Source organism: Furipterus horrens, unplaced genomic scaffold (assembly GCF_987537825.1).
Source record: "Furipterus horrens unplaced genomic scaffold, mFurHor1.1.pri manual_scaffold_3, whole genome shotgun sequence".
Lineage (NCBI taxonomy): Eukaryota > Metazoa > Chordata > Mammalia > Chiroptera > Furipteridae > Furipterus > Furipterus horrens.
The window spans coordinates 21,034,722-21,050,624 of NW_028327173.1; the positions used below are offsets into that span (position 1 = coordinate 21,034,722).

A 15,903-nucleotide genomic window follows, 5' to 3' on the forward strand; every position below is an offset into this window, starting at 1 on the left:
CCTGGAATAAAACATAAAGTCCTTGGCATGGTCCTAAGCACTTATGCCATCCCAGCCTCTGCAGACCAATCTCAATTTTTCCAAACACCCTTAACAAATACACTTGATCTGGCTTGTGTATTGTGTCCTTTGTTTACTGCCTACTCCTGTAACCTCACTGCCTAGACCCCTGCTGGGCATGGACCTCCTACTTGATAAATATGTATGTAATGCATGGTTGAGGGCACATGGGTTCAAGTCCAAGGCTTCTGCGCACTAGCTATCAGACATTTAACCCCTGTGAGCCTGTTTCCTCATCTGTGAAGTGGGGACAATAGGACCACCTCCAAGAGATGGAGGAAGGACAAAGTTCGAGTTCAGGAGAGGGGGTTGTTGCTGAGGCTGGACCTCCATGCCCCTCAGAACGCCCCCCTCAGGCTGGAGATAGGTGCTTCCCAGCCGTCATAGGCAGAGACAGAGGAGGGAGGCACGGGGTTTCTTAGATTGAGGGGGGCACTTTAGATCAATGTTGGGAGGTGGGATTCATTTTCAAGAGGGGTTCCAAGAGTGAGATCCTTAGTGGCGGTCAGGATATGGGGGTGCACTCTGCTCTCTAAGGCGGAGGTGGGATAGGGGCGTGCCTGGCCCCAGAAGAACTCAAGGACTGGAGGAGTGGGCGCTGCCTCCTCCTCAAAGAGCCACCCCCACCCCCACCCCCCGCTTAAGTCCCGGAGTTGAGGCGTGGGGGCAGGGATGGCGATTAGCGCACAGCCAGGATCAGGATTCGACGTGCGGCCCGCGCCAGGGTAGGGGTGGGGGAAGAAGGCAGTGAAGTGGCCGGGTGTTGGGTGCCTCGGCTTAGAAAAGAGGTGTCTGGGCGCTGATCTCCCGCCACCCATTCAGGCTACCTGAGTCGAGATGCTGAAAACATGGGACCTCAGCCAGCTTCCACCCGCGGGTGCTCCCTCGTGAGGGGGGCGGGGAAGTGAGGGCACCCCCTTCGCTCTCCTGGGCAGGGGCGGAGCCTAGTCATAACTCCCTCCACCCGCAGAACTAGAAGGAAAAGGAAGGAACAAGGACCCCCACACCCCACCCCGAGAGGAGGAACTCGGGGCGAACGCTGCGGGGCGTCTCCTTCTCAGTCCCTCCCTCCTCCCCCCCACCCCACCCGCCCGCCCCTCTGGCCGCCTCTGCCGCCGCGCGCCGCAGCAGCGCCGCCTTCCCTGCGCAGTCGGTGTCTCCGCGTCTCTGGGTGAGTGGGGGCCGCTCTGGCCGGGGCTGGGGGATGCGGGGAGGGGATATGCCGGAGGTAGGGGGCCACGTCCAGGGTTCCCCAACCCTGCCGCTCTCGCGCCTCCCAGGAATCCTCCCTTCGGTTGCTCAGGGTATGGGGGATCCCTGGGGGAAAAACGCGTGGAGCTCTCCAGGGTCCTGACCTTCGAGTGGCCAGCGCGGAGGAGTCTTGCTTCAGCCACTCAGAGCGCCCCCTCCAGGAGGGGCCACTTGCCGGGCGCTCTTCCAGTGCTGAAAGGACTGAGACAGAAGCTCAGGGCGAGAGCTGGGGAGAGGTTCAGGGGAGGTCCTAGAGGCAGGTTTCTCAGGTCGAGCAGTTGGCCCTTCCCATTTGGGAGACTGGGGAGAGAGGAGGGTCTTTGCAAGACAACAGAATTTTCTACCACCCTCGTTTCCAAGTCTTCCACTGGGAGGGGCAACTCTGAGGGTGGCAGGGAAGAAGGGGCACTGGAAATCTCTCCTGCTCAGCACATCTCTGTGCCCCCTCCCTGATGACCCAGTTCCTTGGACCTTGAGGAAGGGACTAAGGGACACACTCTGCCACCCTAGTCCCATGCATTTCCTCAGCCCCTCCCACACACTTGTTCCGTGGGTCCTCAGCTTGGGGCAGAAGAGGCTGATTTAGAAAGGAGGGTGACCAGCTTACAGAAACATGCATATGAGACACTGCTGAGGACACACACAGGTCCCCCGAAGGGCCACACAGGCACATCCCCCTCACACTGTACTGAGTGCATACCTAGTCACATGCACAGATATGTATTGAAACACATGGGGAGCCAAATGCAATGCAGAAACCAGAGACACTCATTCACACTTGAGCACATTAGCTCACCCACATGTGCACAGAGCTTTGTGCAAATGCACGCACAAGGAACCCCCCTTGCCCAGTCTCACAGACCCAAGCTGAGGGGAGATTCACCTGCACACATCCCCACATCCTTGCCCAGAACTGTCTGGCTGTCTCCTCTCCGTTGCTGTCCCCTTAGCCCTCCACACTCTAAGCTCCTGCACTGAGGGGACCTTTCTGGATGGACTAGAGGAAAGGTAAGTGTTGGCGGAGGGTTGGCTGGCTCCAGGTCTCCCAGGAAGATGGGCCCCTCATAGGTCTGTGAAGGGCTGCAGCTCCTTTCGGAAGAGAGAGTACCCCTGGAAGAGAAAGATGGCAAGGGTGCCTGAGGGTCCCACGTGCAGATGGCCATGTGAGAGGTGTTGGCGTGGGAGCGTGATGGCATATGTGGGACATGTGGGGTTGTGGGCTGATGTGTCTTGATGCACAGAGTATGGGAGTTGTGCATGTGTAGTGCCCTGTGTCAGTACATGTGAGTTGTAGAGCAGAGGGAATGTTGTCATGTGTGAAGGCATGGTGACCCATGGGTGGGTGTGGGCTAGTATGTGAGTAGCATGGGACCCAGTGTGTGGATTTGGTGAGCTGTGTAGCATATATGTCAGTATGTATTCATGTGTGTATTGTGCATGAGTCCTGTGACATCTACTTATTTAATACTTATGTAACACTTATATGTGCAGGCATAGTTCTAAATGCTTTATATGTATTAACTAATTTAATTCCACAATTATAATGAGGTCAGTACTATTACGTCCACTTTACAGACGAGGCAGAGAGAGTTTATGGAAATTGCCCAAGGTCACATAGCTGGTAAGAGGAAGACCTGGGATTTAAACCTGGGAGGTCTGGCTCGGGAGCCCAGGCTAACACCTACCTTATGCTGCCTCTTGTCAGGTACAAGTGTGTGGGAGAACAGCCAGTGTCTGGGCTGCAAGTGTACCTCGTGGTAATCAGGCATATATGAGATAATGAGGGGGCAGTGCACAGGAGGGATGAGGACCAGAAACCTTTCTGCACCTCCCTGGACAACTCTGGGAGTCAGCCTTGTCACTCCATCGCTGTGTAACTTGAACCAGATCACCTCACTTCCTTGATCCTGTCTTCTCATCTATAAAATGGGACTAATTCCCAAGCTTCACTCTGTGAGGGTGAAATCGTGTATTCCTGTGAAGGCTCAGTGGCTGGCCCTGAGAAGGGCCTTAGTAAATGTAGGCCCCCTTCCCTTCCTCGGTCTCCAGGCCTGTCCTCTGGGGAAGTGTAGGGTCTGGGGAACTTGTATGGAGCCTGTCACAGCGGCAGGATGCCTGGATGCAGGCTGTGTGACCTTGAGCCAACTCCTCTCTCTCACTGGGTCAAAACAGAGGCTGGGGTGTCTGGTGTCTGGGGGCTCTCCTGGAGTGGTGTTAAGGGACCAGGAGGGCCTGACCTCTCCTCTCCATTCATTGACCCTCTCGGGGACCCAGGTGGGATCAGCTCAGTGGCCATGGGCAAGCAGAACAGCAAGCTGAGGCCGGAGATGCTGCAGGACCTGCGGGAGAACACGGAGTTCTCAGAGCTGGAGCTGCAGGAGTGGTACAAGGGCTTCCTCAAGGACTGTCCCACAGGCATCCTCAACGTGGATGAGTTCAAGAAGATCTACGCCAACTTCTTCCCCTATGGTGATGCCTCCAAGTTTGCTGAGCATGTCTTCCGCACCTTTGACACCAACAGTGATGGCACCATTGACTTCCGGGAGTTCATCATCGCGCTGAGTGTGACCTCACGTGGCCGCCTGGAGCAGAAGCTCATGTGGGCCTTCAGCATGTACGACCTGGATGGCAATGGCTACATCAGCCGCGAGGAGATGCTTGAGATTGTGCAGGTGGGCCCCTGGGCCCCTCAGAATGCCAGGTGTGGGGCCTAGCAGCTTGGACCCACCAACTGTTTTTTATCCTCTTGACAGCCCTTGTGGGTAGGTAGTGGCAGGTGCTATTCTTATAACTCATTTATAAAACCCTTTACTGGGAAATACTTTCTAATTTAAAGAAAAGTTGAGTAAACTCCTGTATATACTTTACCCAGATTCACCAATTAACATTTGACCACTTTTGTTTTGTCATTGTGTGCGCGCACATGTTTTGTTGTTGTTCTGAACAAGACCTTTACCCTGAACATATCAGGATATGTTTCCTAAGAATAGGGACATTCTCTTACTTAACCTATAATATGATTATCAAAGTCAGGACATTTAACATAGAAACACTGTTATTATCTAACTTACAGACCATATTCCAATTTCGCCAACTGTCTTCATAATGTTCTTTTTGTCCTGATCTAGGATCACACATTGCATTTCGTTTTCATGTCTCTTTAGTCCCCTTTAGTCCATAACAGTTCCTCAGCCTTTCTTTGTCTTTCAAGATTTGACATTTCTGTAGAGTACAGGCCAGTTGTATTTTATCACTCCTCATTCACTCAAGAGAAAACAGATGCTCAGAGAGGTAAAGACATTTGCTTGAGGCCACACAGCCTCTGAGTGAGCCACCCACATCCACAGTCCACATTCCATCTGGATACTCAACCATAGACCAACTAATGGAAGGCCCAGTAATAGATTCATGCTGAGTGAGATACTTAGAGCCGTGAGCTCAGTGCATTTTTACAAAAACCTTGTCAAGCTCAGAGAGGTAAAGTGATGTATCCAAGGTCACACAGTAAATAAGTGGGGTCAGGCTCAAGCTAACCACCACTCAGAGCTGCCTCTTGAAAGGGGTCTGGCTTCCAATTCTGGAGTTGGCTCAACTTTTAGATTGCCCCCCTGAAAAATGGGGACTATGATTCTGATCATACAGGTTTAAGGACCTGATATGAATGCCATTTTAATACAAATTTAAATGTGACATGTTAGCTTTATCTCAAAAAGCTTCTAAAGCATCCATCCCCTCAGGCTAACATAAAGACCATCAAGGCTCTGTTTCTGTTTTCACCTATCCAGTTCCTGGTTCATTCCTTTCCTGAGCTTCTGTAAAGTGAGGATGTTAACTAACCCTCAAGGCTTCTACAGGCATAAAGTGGGATAGGAACTCTAGCAGAAGGCCCAGTATATAATCGGCACATTCTATGCCCTAGCCAGAATGGCCTTTCCACATCCTTGGAATGTGCCTTGAGTAATCCTCTGCACAGCTTTGCACAAGCTCTTGCTCCCTTTCCTTCTGCCTCTCTGAATCCTTTCTCTTTTTGTCCCTCAGTGCTGCTGACTGTTCCCCACTCCCAACTAATCCAACCCCTACTGGACTCTGTGGCTTCTCTCCCAATAAGGGTCTGGGACTGTCCTCTCCAGTTAGAGTAGAATAGGCTGCCTTGGGATGTGGTGCCCTCTGTATGCCTATTTCTAGGGGAAAGTTTTTATGATGGTCAACAACTCCTTTGGGCCAGGCATTAAATCTCTGGTTGATGCATATTGGGGAGTTCTGGGGGTCCTGGTGGAAGGGCTGGGGTAGCCAGGGGAGTAGAGGATTACTCAGAGATTGGGCAGCAGCTGGGTTCCAGCCAGTGTGAATGGGGTGTTCATGTTTTACCACTCAGTGTGGTTGCACTGGTATATGCTGGTAAATCTCAGGCCTGCTAGAGGCGCCAGCCAGTCCCATTCCTTGGGCATCTTTAAGACTCCCAGGCTGGCCTCTGCTCTCTGGGCCCTGGTGTCCCTCACCACAGCCCATCAGTCAGCTCCAGCCAACCAGTGCAGACACAGCTCTGCAAACCCCAGTGACTGATTAATTACAAGTCGGCTCCAATGAATGAGCAGCAATTCCAGACAATTAATTAGGATGCTCAGGAGTACAGTTGTCACAAGGGGAGAAATTACTGTCTAAGTCACTCACTCAGTCCTTTTCAAGAGGTGAGTACACTAGAAGGGAAGAAGTTGCACCTTGGCTGCTTGGGGCTTCCATGCCAGTGCGCAGGCCACACTGACCAGCTTGATGACAGGAGCGTAAATGTGATGTCTGGGAGTTTGAGAGAATGAGGTCAGGGAAGAATTGAGGCTATGGTGGAAGAGTAATAATTATATACAAGCTGCTGTTTACTGACCACTCACCTTAGCCAGTCACTGTTCCGCACACATGATCTTATTTAATCCTCTAGAGAATCCTCAGGAGGTAGCTATTACTCCCATTTTACAGATGAGGAAACTGAGGTTCACAGAGGTTAAGTACTTGTCCAAGGCTACACAGCAAGTGAGTAGTGGAACCAGGATGCCACTTCAGGTCCACCTCACAAGCATCTATCCAGCAATGAAGAGGGAGCATGTTCTAATCTGGTCTTTGTTATCAATTCCCTTTCTGAGCCTCTATTTTTTATCTGGAAAATGGGGATTGTGATACCTACTTTTCAGGGCTGTTGTGATGGTTAGAAATAATGCATGTAAAGTACCCGACAGATAGTAAGCACCTGGTAAATGGTAGCTAGTACCATTGTTTCAGGCAGAGGCTGTACATGCCAGGAAATCTGAACAGTGCAGAGTATTTGGTTGTGACAGAATCACCTCCCAGGGGAGGCCTGATGGTGAAGAGGTCAGAGGGACCAGAATGTGAAGTACTTTGAATGCCAAGGGCCAAATGGTTTGGACTTGCGGGAGGTGCCAACAGCTTTCAAAAGGGACGTTCCTGCCAGATATCTGGCACTCTGCTAAGTTCTGGGGATATGGACACTAGCTAGACGTCTATGGTCCTTATTTGTATGCTGGGGACTAGGAACAATCCAACAAAGGCATAATTACTTCCAGAGAGGTGTCCCCAAAGGAAAAGCCCAGGAGGCTCTGTGCCAGCATATGGGCCCTGACCCAGCTTGGCTCAGAGAAGGACTCCCTAAGAAAGCACCATGTAAGCTGAGCCACAAGGAGGAGTGGGAGGCAGCAGAAGAAGCGTGGGGCAGAATCCAGAAGGAGCTGAGTGCATGGCAGGCCTGCAGGGAGGCCTGTGTATAACTGGAAGAAGGAGGCGGCCCGCTGGGCTGGGGACGTGGTGGTGGAGATCTGTGTTTGGAAAGAACTTTCAAAGGCAGAGAACTTGGGGGACAGACCCAAGGAAATGATGCTGGAAGAGACCAGTGTGAAGGCTAAAGCTGGATCTGAGGTAGGGTAAATGTATGGTATGGGAGAAGAGAGGCAGGCTTCTTGGAGGTGGTTTCAGTAGCGAAAAGCTGGAAGATTGAGACGATGGGTCGGTTCGGTCCTTGAGCTCCAGGACGCAGCGTATCCTATAGGCCAAGCCCCATGTGCTCTGTATTCATTTAGCGCCAAAAACCTTCCTTAATGTTGCCTACAGAGCTCCAGCAAGTGGCGACAGCAGCCTTGGGCCCAGCAAAGCCCAGGTTGTCCCCATCCCTGGCAGGTGCTCATTTGCGTTTATTTGCATAATGTTCCCCGCCCCCTCTAGGCCCAGCTGCCTCAGGCCTTCCAGCCCTGGGTGCTGCCCAGCGCCCCCTGCCGGCCACAGCAACACAGCAGCCCAACGTCCCTAGTCAGTCACCTGCGCGGGCCGCAGGGAGTTTCTGGGAAGCAATGCTAACTCCGTAATGACCTCGGAACCTTCGGCCCCAATGTCCCCTGCACTCAGCTACCCCCAAAGTTTCGGCGCCCACTCAGAGCTTCCCGCTGCGGGTCTCTGTATATGCAGATCCCTCTGTCAGCAACTCCTTTCCCACATAGCGCTACTTGGTCAGGGCTCACCCCTATAGCCCCCACCACCTTTCTGGGAAGCTTTCCCAGACACTCTTTCCTGAATCTCCCGGTTCCCTACGCCTCCGTGGCCCCCTCCCCACCTCACCCTGGCTGGAGCGACAATCGTCAGCGTACCCGGGGGGGGGGAGGGGGGTGTTTTTGAAGGTGGTGGGGGTGAGGGGCTCGGGCAGTCTCGTCTCACTCCCTCGCCTCCCTTCCCGATCCCCAGGCCATTTACAAAATGGTTTCGTCTGTGATGAAGATGCCGGATGACGAGTCGACCCCGGAAAAGAGGACTGAGAAAATCTTCCGCCAAATGGACACAAACAACGACGGTGAGGGTCATGTGCAGGGGCGGACGGGCGGGCGCCACTCTCCTTCCCCTCCTGTCGCTCTGCTTTGTCTCCCCTTGCTTCGGGGCTGCCTTCTCCCCCTTCACTTTCCCCTCGCCCTGCAGGCAAGCTGTCCCTGGAGGAGTTCATCCGCGGAGCCAAGAGCGACCCGTCCATCGTGCGTCTGCTGCAGTGCGACCCCAGCAGCGCCTCCCAGTTCTGAGCGAGGAGCCCGGTTCCCCCTCCTCCCTGCCTCCACTGGCCCTCTCCCGGCTCTCAGCTTCCTCTCCCTGTGTCCATCCAGGCTGGGAGTCAGACTGGACCTCCCCCCAGGGTCTGCACTCTGCGGGGAGCCTACGGAAAAGGGAACCCTGCCGCGCCCCCAAGGCCTAAGCAAGCGGTTAGTACCCCCCAATCCAAGAGGCAGTATCTCCCTTCCGCAATGATACGGAGACACAGGCTCTGGCTTGGTCCTCCCCTCCGAGTTAGTCTTCCGCTTCCTAAATATCAGAGTTTCAGCCGTCCTGCCTCCCCACCAACAAGCACAGCCAGGAGGCCCGACTTCCCTCCCCCAATCACCAGGCAAGCTCCTCACCCTTGTAGATCTCAGCCGGTTGGAGAGGGGAGAAACGAAGCACAGGTGAGGGGAGGTCTTTTTATTTGGAGGAGGCGATTGGGGGTGGGGGTGAAGGGGTAAGGAAAAAGCTTGAGCCATCCTACCTGCTCAGCCTTTGCTGGTCTGGAGGTCATGCTGCAAAAGGAAAACCTCCCAATTCAGCACCCAGTTGTAAGTCCCATGAACCCCTGCCTGCCTTTCAGCACTTGGATGAACACAGACCCACGGACCCCTCTGTGCATTTTGCCTCCCTCAGATACATACACACAGGCCCACAGATAGATGGGCAGACCACCCTACAGCCCTGCCGCCCCCCCTCCCCGCCCCAACTGCATCCTGCGCGGGAAAGAAGCACAGGCCCCCTGGCCGAGTCCCTCCCCCGCTGCATGCATCCCTGTGGCGCATCTCTGTTCTTTTTAATAACTTCAGAATAAAGTCTCCTTTCAGTGCAGTGGGCTGGGTGGCCAGGGGTGGTGGGTAAAATCCCCACCCAGGTCCAGGAATGGCCACTGAGTCCTCATGGGTTGGTTCCAGGAATCCTGGCCTGGTCGCAGTGCAGACTTGGTTGCAGGGCCCCAGGGGCCATGAGGTTTAGGTGAAGCATCAGCTGTCAGAGGGTCAGTGGCCCAGAGCTGGAGCAACTCATCAGGTCATGGCCCTCCACGGGCTCTAGGATCTCCTGCATCTGTGGAGACACAGGAGGCTGCCCCGCTGTGGGATCTGTATCTGGGTCCCCTCCTCCAGGACACCCAGGGAAATGGGAGGAGGGGACGGCTGGGAGGATCTCTGAGGCAAAGGGACATCACTGCGTCCTCCCACCAGGCAAGAGCCAGGCCATACCCTTGGAGTGCCCCCAATTTGAACCCAGATATCCTTCCCCCTCCCTCAGATTCTGGGCCCTGGGGGAACCAGGTGTCAACTGTGTGACTTAGCCGGGAGATTTGACCTCTCTGAGCCTCCAAGCCTTTCATGTTGGTCCTGGGGAGAGAACTATTGCCCTAGTTCTCAAATGGAAGCCCCATGCAGAGGGGTGGGGGCTGCCTAGCAGGGGTTCCCCCAAAATATGGGGAGTTAAGGTTGTGGAGGGGATGATAGGCCTTACCATATGGTGGCTGCTTTTCCCCCACCAGGGCCTCAGTTGCAGCAGCTGGTGGGCAAGCTGGGCGCACCGCACAGCAAACACACTCTCTGCCACGCAGAACACAAGTGAGATGCCCCAAAGGCACAGGCTGGAGCTCTGCGGGGGCACAGGGGGCACAGATGGCCGCAGGGGTTGAGGGTGGAGAGCAGCACTGACTCCGAGAACCCTTCCCACCTCTGATGAGCACCTGGATGACCCACGCCCATCCCAGGCCTAAACACTCACATAAATGCGTGTGGGGTCGAAGGGACAGTCGGGTGCCAGCGCCAGTAGTTCAGGGCTCTCAAAAGTGCAGGCAGCCAGCAGTGCCTGGCCCTGGGTGGCAAAGGTCACGGCGATCGAGGCCAAGAGGCCAAGAGCACAGGTCAGAGAGAGAAGGGCACAGGCCACGCTCGAGCTAAACACTGCCCATCGCTGGATAGGAGAGGCCACTGGTCAATGGATGTCAGGCTTGACCCCCGTGGGCAGTGCTGGCCCCCATGGGGTCAGCTCACCCCCTCCAAGCAGGCCAGGCCCTTCCTACCCCTAAGCCCCATCCCAGGAGGTGCGACATACCAGGGGGATGCTGGGGAGGTAGCGTGACAACACGATGGCTGCGATGCCCGAGGTGATGACCTGTGGGAAGGCTCAAGTCAGCCCTGCCACCCCTGCTGAGGAGAGTGGGCAAGGGGCGGGTAGTCAGGGGGACTCTGGGATAAGGATTCCACCAGTGCCCACTGGAGTCCTGCAAACTACCTCCTTCTCCCCAGCTTAGCCTAGGCCTCATTACCTCTCCATGGTCCAGCCTCGAAGTGATGTTTCTAAAACAGTCACTTCCTGCCTACAACCTTCCATGACTCCCCAGTGCCTACAGCTGTGTATCTCAAACAATGACCTGTGTATCGCAGGACCACAGGGCCAGGTACCAGGATATATGACTTGCCTCTGGCGTGGAAGAGATTTGGGAAGAAACTAAGTAACTTAGGTGGCAAGGAGCTAAAAACAAAATAAACAAATCAGGACAATTTTATGGAATAGAAGTAAAAATCTTAGGAGTAAATCATCTCAGGTTCTCAGTGACCTGGCCTCAGTCCCATCAGCTTCTCAACCCCACCTTGGCCAGTCCCTACCCTCATTGTCCTGGATATGGACACCCACACACAGCCTGCTTATGACGCTGCCCACGCAGTGCCCTTTCAGGAACACCCTCCCTGCTCCTCTTCACCTGTTTGGGTTCTTCCTCCTGCAGGACCCCCTGGCCACTCTCAGCCCCAAGAGGTGGTTGTCTAACCCACTAGCTGCCCCATGGATTTTTGGGCTCCATTAATCTATGCTTCCTCCCTGAGCTCCCTCATTCTATCAGGCATAGGCTGAACCCACAGGAGGCAGATGGTGCAACAGGAGCCCCACCACGTCTTTAATTCACTGTGCAGCCACAAGCAGGTGCTCTATCTCTCTGGGCTAAGTCCCGCGCTGCAGGATGAGCCTATGGCAAACACACTGGCTTTGGTGTCAGACACAACATTTCAAATCCAGCTTGGCTTCTTTGTATCTGCAGGAGGCTGAGTCCCTGAGGCTCAGTGTTCCCCTAATTATGGCCCATGTTGCTGCGAACAATAAAAATTAAATGAGAAAATGAGGGTAAAGCAGAAGTGGTCCAGCTTGAAGCCCATCCCTGGTGGATCTCCTACCCTTGAGCTCGCTGTCTTCCCTGCCTTCTATCCAGGCTGGTGAGAGGAACAAACAACAGCGATAGTAACTCCAAGGGACACCACACACATCTGCGTGGCCCAGCCCTGTCCCACTGACTGAGGCTCCCTTATTTGCTGGGGCCTGTGAGCCTCCTTATCCAAGCCTTGGAGCCCAGCAGGCTGGCTGAGCTTCAATAAGCAGGGGGAGGAACAGGCTTAGAGAGAGAAATAAGTCCCTTAGCCAGGAGGTGGCAGGGGAGGAACTCAGACAGTGATGTGCAGATGTTGCCCAAAAGCTGTGGCCACCTCTGCTAACAGGTGGGAAAGAAATTCATGAACTTGAGAATATCAGGCCCCTTCATTCATGTATTCATCAAACGGGTACTGACATCTAGCTATAACCATGGCCACCATTTATTCTGTACTTACTGTAGACCAGGCCTAATGCTAAGCTCCTGATGAATTGTTTTTTGCAGTGTCTCCAGAACAGATCTTAGCCACTCCCGCCTCCACACCTTTGCATCTGCCATTCTCAGTACTTGGAATGCTATCCCAGCTTCCTTCATTACCTGTTGGCCCCAGCATGCCACATACCTGGGTTATGGTAATTGCAGCTTGTCTTTGAATTTCTACTCATCCATCAATTCCCAACTCAGGGGACTCTACCTCTGTGAACCCTCATGAACCCTCCCAAGCAGAGCTGATGCTCCTTCCTTCTGCCCAATGGTGCCTTGCCTATTTCCCTATTATAATAATAATCCTAGCTCAGAGTAGTGAGCACTGAGCATGTGCCAGACACTGTGCCAAGCACTTTATGTGAGTGATCTCATTCAATACTCATCAGGACCCTCTAAAGTGGACACTGTTATGATCCCCACTGTACAGACGAGGCAGCTGAGGCAGAGAGGTTGAGTGGCTCGTGTGGCGGTTAAGCATGGAGCAGGAGTTAGTGCTCCAGCTCTCTACTTTTGCCCAGTCCAGGCTCTGGGTGGAGACTCATCAAATACCTTTCAAGTCCCCTCCAGCTCCCACCAGCCACCCTCCCAGCCTGGTCATACCACGATGGCAGAAGTGACAGAGAGGATGTTGACTACGCAGTACTGCAGAGCCACAGCATCGTGGGGGGCAGCCACATAGCGCAGCACAGTGCCATGGAGTAAAGCGGCTGCGATGAAGTTCACATGGCCCAGTACCACCAGCACCAGCCCTGTCTTCATCAACACCTTCCGGAAGTCACACACACTCAGGCCACCTGTGGGGGACAACTGTGTCAGGGCCAGGAGTGGGCTCATTCTGCTGGACAGAGGAGAAAACTAAGGCCTTGGTAGGAGTGATGGACATTGGGTTCTAAATATTTCTGGAGAACTTGGGGCCATTAGGTTGTCTTCTCTGAGCCTCAATTTCCTCACCCAGAAAAGGGGTTCACAATACCTTCATGAGAGTCCTTGGAACTCTAAGGCTGGAAAAGCACCAGGTGGTACTTAATAAAGGAAGGTAGTCCTTGTCAGTTCTCAAGGTCATGAGTGGCCAGGTTAGGATTTGAACCCAGGTTTCAAGCTCTAGACCCATGATCCTTCCACTTAGCTCCCATTCACTGATTTGGTTTTTTCATGTGTTCATTAGACAAAATGTTCATGGAGTGACTGCTCTGTGCCAGGCCCTGAAGTACCACAGTGAACTTGTGAGTCACTGTCCTGGATCATTGGGCAGGGATCAGGTCCTGCTTGGGATTCAATCTGGTGGATAAGGCCTGGCACACAGTAGATACTCAGCTCACAACTGCTGAACTGACCACCCAGAGGTGGGCACAGCATCATGTGCCCAGAGAGCGAAGGCCAGAAACCCAAGCCTCTGAGTCTCCATTTCCTCATCTGTAAAGTGGAAAGAAAAAAAAATATCTTGTCTCCCAGTGGGAAAGGAGGGACATACCTGGGAAGATGGATAGGAAAGTGGGGGTGCTGGGAAAAACAAGCTCTTGGTGCAGGGACGCTAAGCAGGGACTAGCAAGTGGTAGCGGTGGTGGGAGGGGCTGGGGTCAAAGGAACGTCAGGGGCTCAAGCAAATTCCCTGTGGCCAAGTGGCTGTCCAGCCCCTAGCTGCACACCCCCAGGAGCAGGGAACCTCCTGCTTGGGCAGCTCAGGCTGTTCCAGATCTGCTCTCTGGAATCTCCCCCATGGGTCCTGGCTCTACACTGTAGGCACACCATGCTGGTCCCCTGGCCCTGTGGGACCCCTTAATCTAGCCAGCTCTGTGACACTGGAAGGCCAGGTCCCCATAACTAAACAGTCCCTTCTTCCTTTAGCTGCACCTGGTGGGACCTGACTGAGTCCCTTCCTAGACCTCAGTCTCCCCATCTGTAGATCATATTTCATACATGGGAGCTTTGCAACTTAAAAAAAAAAAAGAAATTGTAGTTTAAGTGTTCTTGGGGACCCTGTGCCAAGAGGCAGTTCCTAGGGATCAGGGAGGGATGGGACCATCCAGCCACAGACACTGTGTGTGACCTTGTACCAGTTTCTTTCCTTTCTGAGGCCCAGATTCATCCAATGGGAAATGGGGAGGGTTTGGTCTGGCTGTTCTGAGAACGTGGAGCCTACAGGACTCTCTGGAACTGGAGCTGGACCAGATGTGGAGAATGAAAGGGCAGATGACAGGCTGGACAGGCATGTGGAACCGGAATGGCACTGTGAAGATGAACTGCTAGCCCAACAGGAAGGGGCATGGCAGCTTCGTCCCAGGGGCCTGACCCACCTTGCCCCATCCACCCACCCACCTGGCAACCCAGCCATCAGCTGGCTCAAGGTTGACTGGGCTCAGGAAAAGCAAGCAGTATACCAGGGCCACGACTGGGCAAACTGGAGGCCCTGAGCCAGCGTGAGGCTGTGCCTGGAGCACTGGACAGAGAGTCTGAGGGCAGTCGCTGACTTCTTTGTTTCTAAGCACATTCTTGGACACTTAGCAGTGTGACTGGCACCGTGGTAAGCTTTTTTTCTTAGAGCTAACTTCATCCTCACAGTAGTCCCAAGGCAGTGGGGCTGTCACCCCCATTTTACAGTTGAGGAAACTGAGGCTCACCAGGTCTCTTAGCTAGAGAGTGGGAACTCTCCAGGTCTGTCTGATGCCCAAGAGCAGCTTCGCTGTGCCCAGGGAGAGAGGGGAAGGGGACACATCCACCCCATTTCTCTGCTGGGTCCTGTTTGCCAATGGTTATTCTCTCCTGGCCTGTTTGGATGAGTGGAGAGTATGGAAGTGGGAACCCTTTGCCAGGCTGAGGAAGCATAAGGCAGGTAGCCTCTGGCTCAGAACTCTCGGGGCCCTGACCCCCTCCTCTGCTCTTTCTTCTGGGCAAGGTGGGGGCTGCTCTCTCCAGCATTTCTTCTCCTGCCTGAGGGTCCCACCTCCGCAAGAAAGGAAAGTGGGGAAGAGGGGTGGAGAGACACGGAGAAGGTATCAGCAGCCCTCCTCCCTCCATGTCACTGCTGAGGAAACTGAGGCCCAGAGCGGAAAATGACCTGCAGAGAAGGCGGCCTGGACCCCGGGTTCGGGGGTCTCCCCACAGTGCTCCGCCCCTGCTGGCGGAGTTGGGTGTGTTCCTGCCTCCCGCAGCGCACCCCTGCGGCTCACCAAGGCGCAGACACATCTTGTTTTCCACGCAGGGTCTCCGAGGCCGGCTCAGCGGGGCTCCAGAGGCGGCGGGCGGCATGGGGGCCCCGCTCCCATCCTGGTCCGCAGCCGTGGCGCGCCCCGCAGCCGCGCCGCGCCCACTTCCCGCCCGGAGCCCGCCCGGGCTCTCGGGCGGCCGGCCGGCCTCCCTTCCCGTCACCCCCCGGGCGGCCCTGCCCCGGGAGGGCCCTGGCGGTTTGCTTGCATCCGGAGCCGGTCAGACCGGCTGGGCAGCCCTTCCTGGTCTGACCGGCTGAGTCACAGCGCCGGCCCCACCCTCCCACGCCCGCCAAGGATCCCGGCCGGCACCCCCCCACACACACTCTCAGTCCATCCCCACTTCAGTGGTACCCATTTTACAAATGGAAACTGGGGCTCACAGGAGCTTATCATCCAGGCTAGGGAGTTGTTGGGGGGCGGGGGGGGAGGGAGCGGCGGCGGCGGCGGCGGCATAGTATTCATATTAGCTGCAGTTAATGTGACCTGGTGGGCAACTGGGCGGAAATCCCCACGGTGAAGGCTGGGAAGCCACTTCTTTCTAGAAGATGGGGAGAGGCAGGAGTGGCTGGTAAAGGACCACTGCCTGGGGGACCAGGGTCTGTCCTTAACCCGCTGGGTTAACCTGCTTTCTCTCCTGTTCCTGGCCTGAGATTTACCTCG

At 54.7% G+C, this 15,903-nt stretch overlaps 2 protein-coding genes across 3 annotated transcripts; one reads left to right on the forward strand and one right to left on the reverse strand.

Moving 5' to 3' along the window:
* Positions 1-1,152: 1,152 nt before the first annotated feature.
* HPCA (hippocalcin) lies at positions 1,153-9,219 on the forward strand. Its single transcript, XM_090269046.1, has 4 exons — positions 1,153-1,231; positions 3,586-3,983; positions 8,050-8,155; positions 8,278-9,219. Exons 2-4 carry the CDS (start codon positions 3,606-3,608, stop codon positions 8,373-8,375), a joined length of 582 nt encoding a protein of 193 aa, XP_090125172.1. The 5' UTR covers positions 1,153-1,231; positions 3,586-3,605; the 3' UTR covers positions 8,376-9,219.
* TMEM54 (transmembrane protein 54) lies at positions 8,794-15,434 on the reverse strand. 2 transcript variants are annotated; one of them, XM_090269044.1, is made up of 6 exons: positions 15,205-15,434; positions 12,638-12,831; positions 10,465-10,524; positions 10,135-10,323; positions 9,871-10,005; positions 8,794-9,471 (listed from the first exon to the last, which is right to left on the reverse strand). In XM_090269044.1, the coding sequence occupies exons 1-6, from the start codon at positions 15,281-15,283 to the stop codon at positions 9,379-9,381; spliced, it is 750 nt and encodes a 249-aa protein (XP_090125170.1). In that variant the 5' UTR covers positions 15,284-15,434; the 3' UTR covers positions 8,794-9,378. The 2 variants fall into 2 exon arrangements, with proteins under 2 accessions (XP_090125170.1, XP_090125171.1); XM_090269045.1 differs by having other exon boundaries at positions 8,794-9,453; positions 15,205-15,425.
* Between the last annotated feature and the right edge of the window lie 469 nt (positions 15,435-15,903).

Bases quoted from the DNA above. Each gene is read 5' to 3' on its own strand.
- HPCA (XM_090269046.1), top strand. From the start codon at position 3,606: ATGGGCAAGCAGAACAGCAAGCTGAGGCCGGAGATGCTGCAGGACCTG. The intron at 3,984-8,049 runs GTGGGCCCCTGG...CCCGATCCCCAG, and splicing joins AGATGCTTGAGATTGTGCAG to GCCATTTACAAAATGGTTTC. The intron at 8,156-8,277 runs GTGAGGGTCATG...CTCGCCCTGCAG, and splicing joins AATGGACACAAACAACGACG to GCAAGCTGTCCCTGGAGGAG.
- TMEM54 (XM_090269044.1), bottom strand. From the start codon at position 15,283: ATGCCGCCCGCCGCCTCTGGAGCCCCGCTGAGCCGGCCTCGGAGACCC. The intron at 10,525-12,637 runs GTATGACCAGGC...GCCTTCCCACAG, and splicing joins CTGTCACTTCTGCCATCGTG to GTCATCACCTCGGGCATCGC. The intron at 9,472-9,870 runs GTAAGGCCTATC...ACAGCGGGGCAG, and splicing joins GGAAAAGCAGCCACCATATG to CCTCCTGTGTCTCCACAGAT.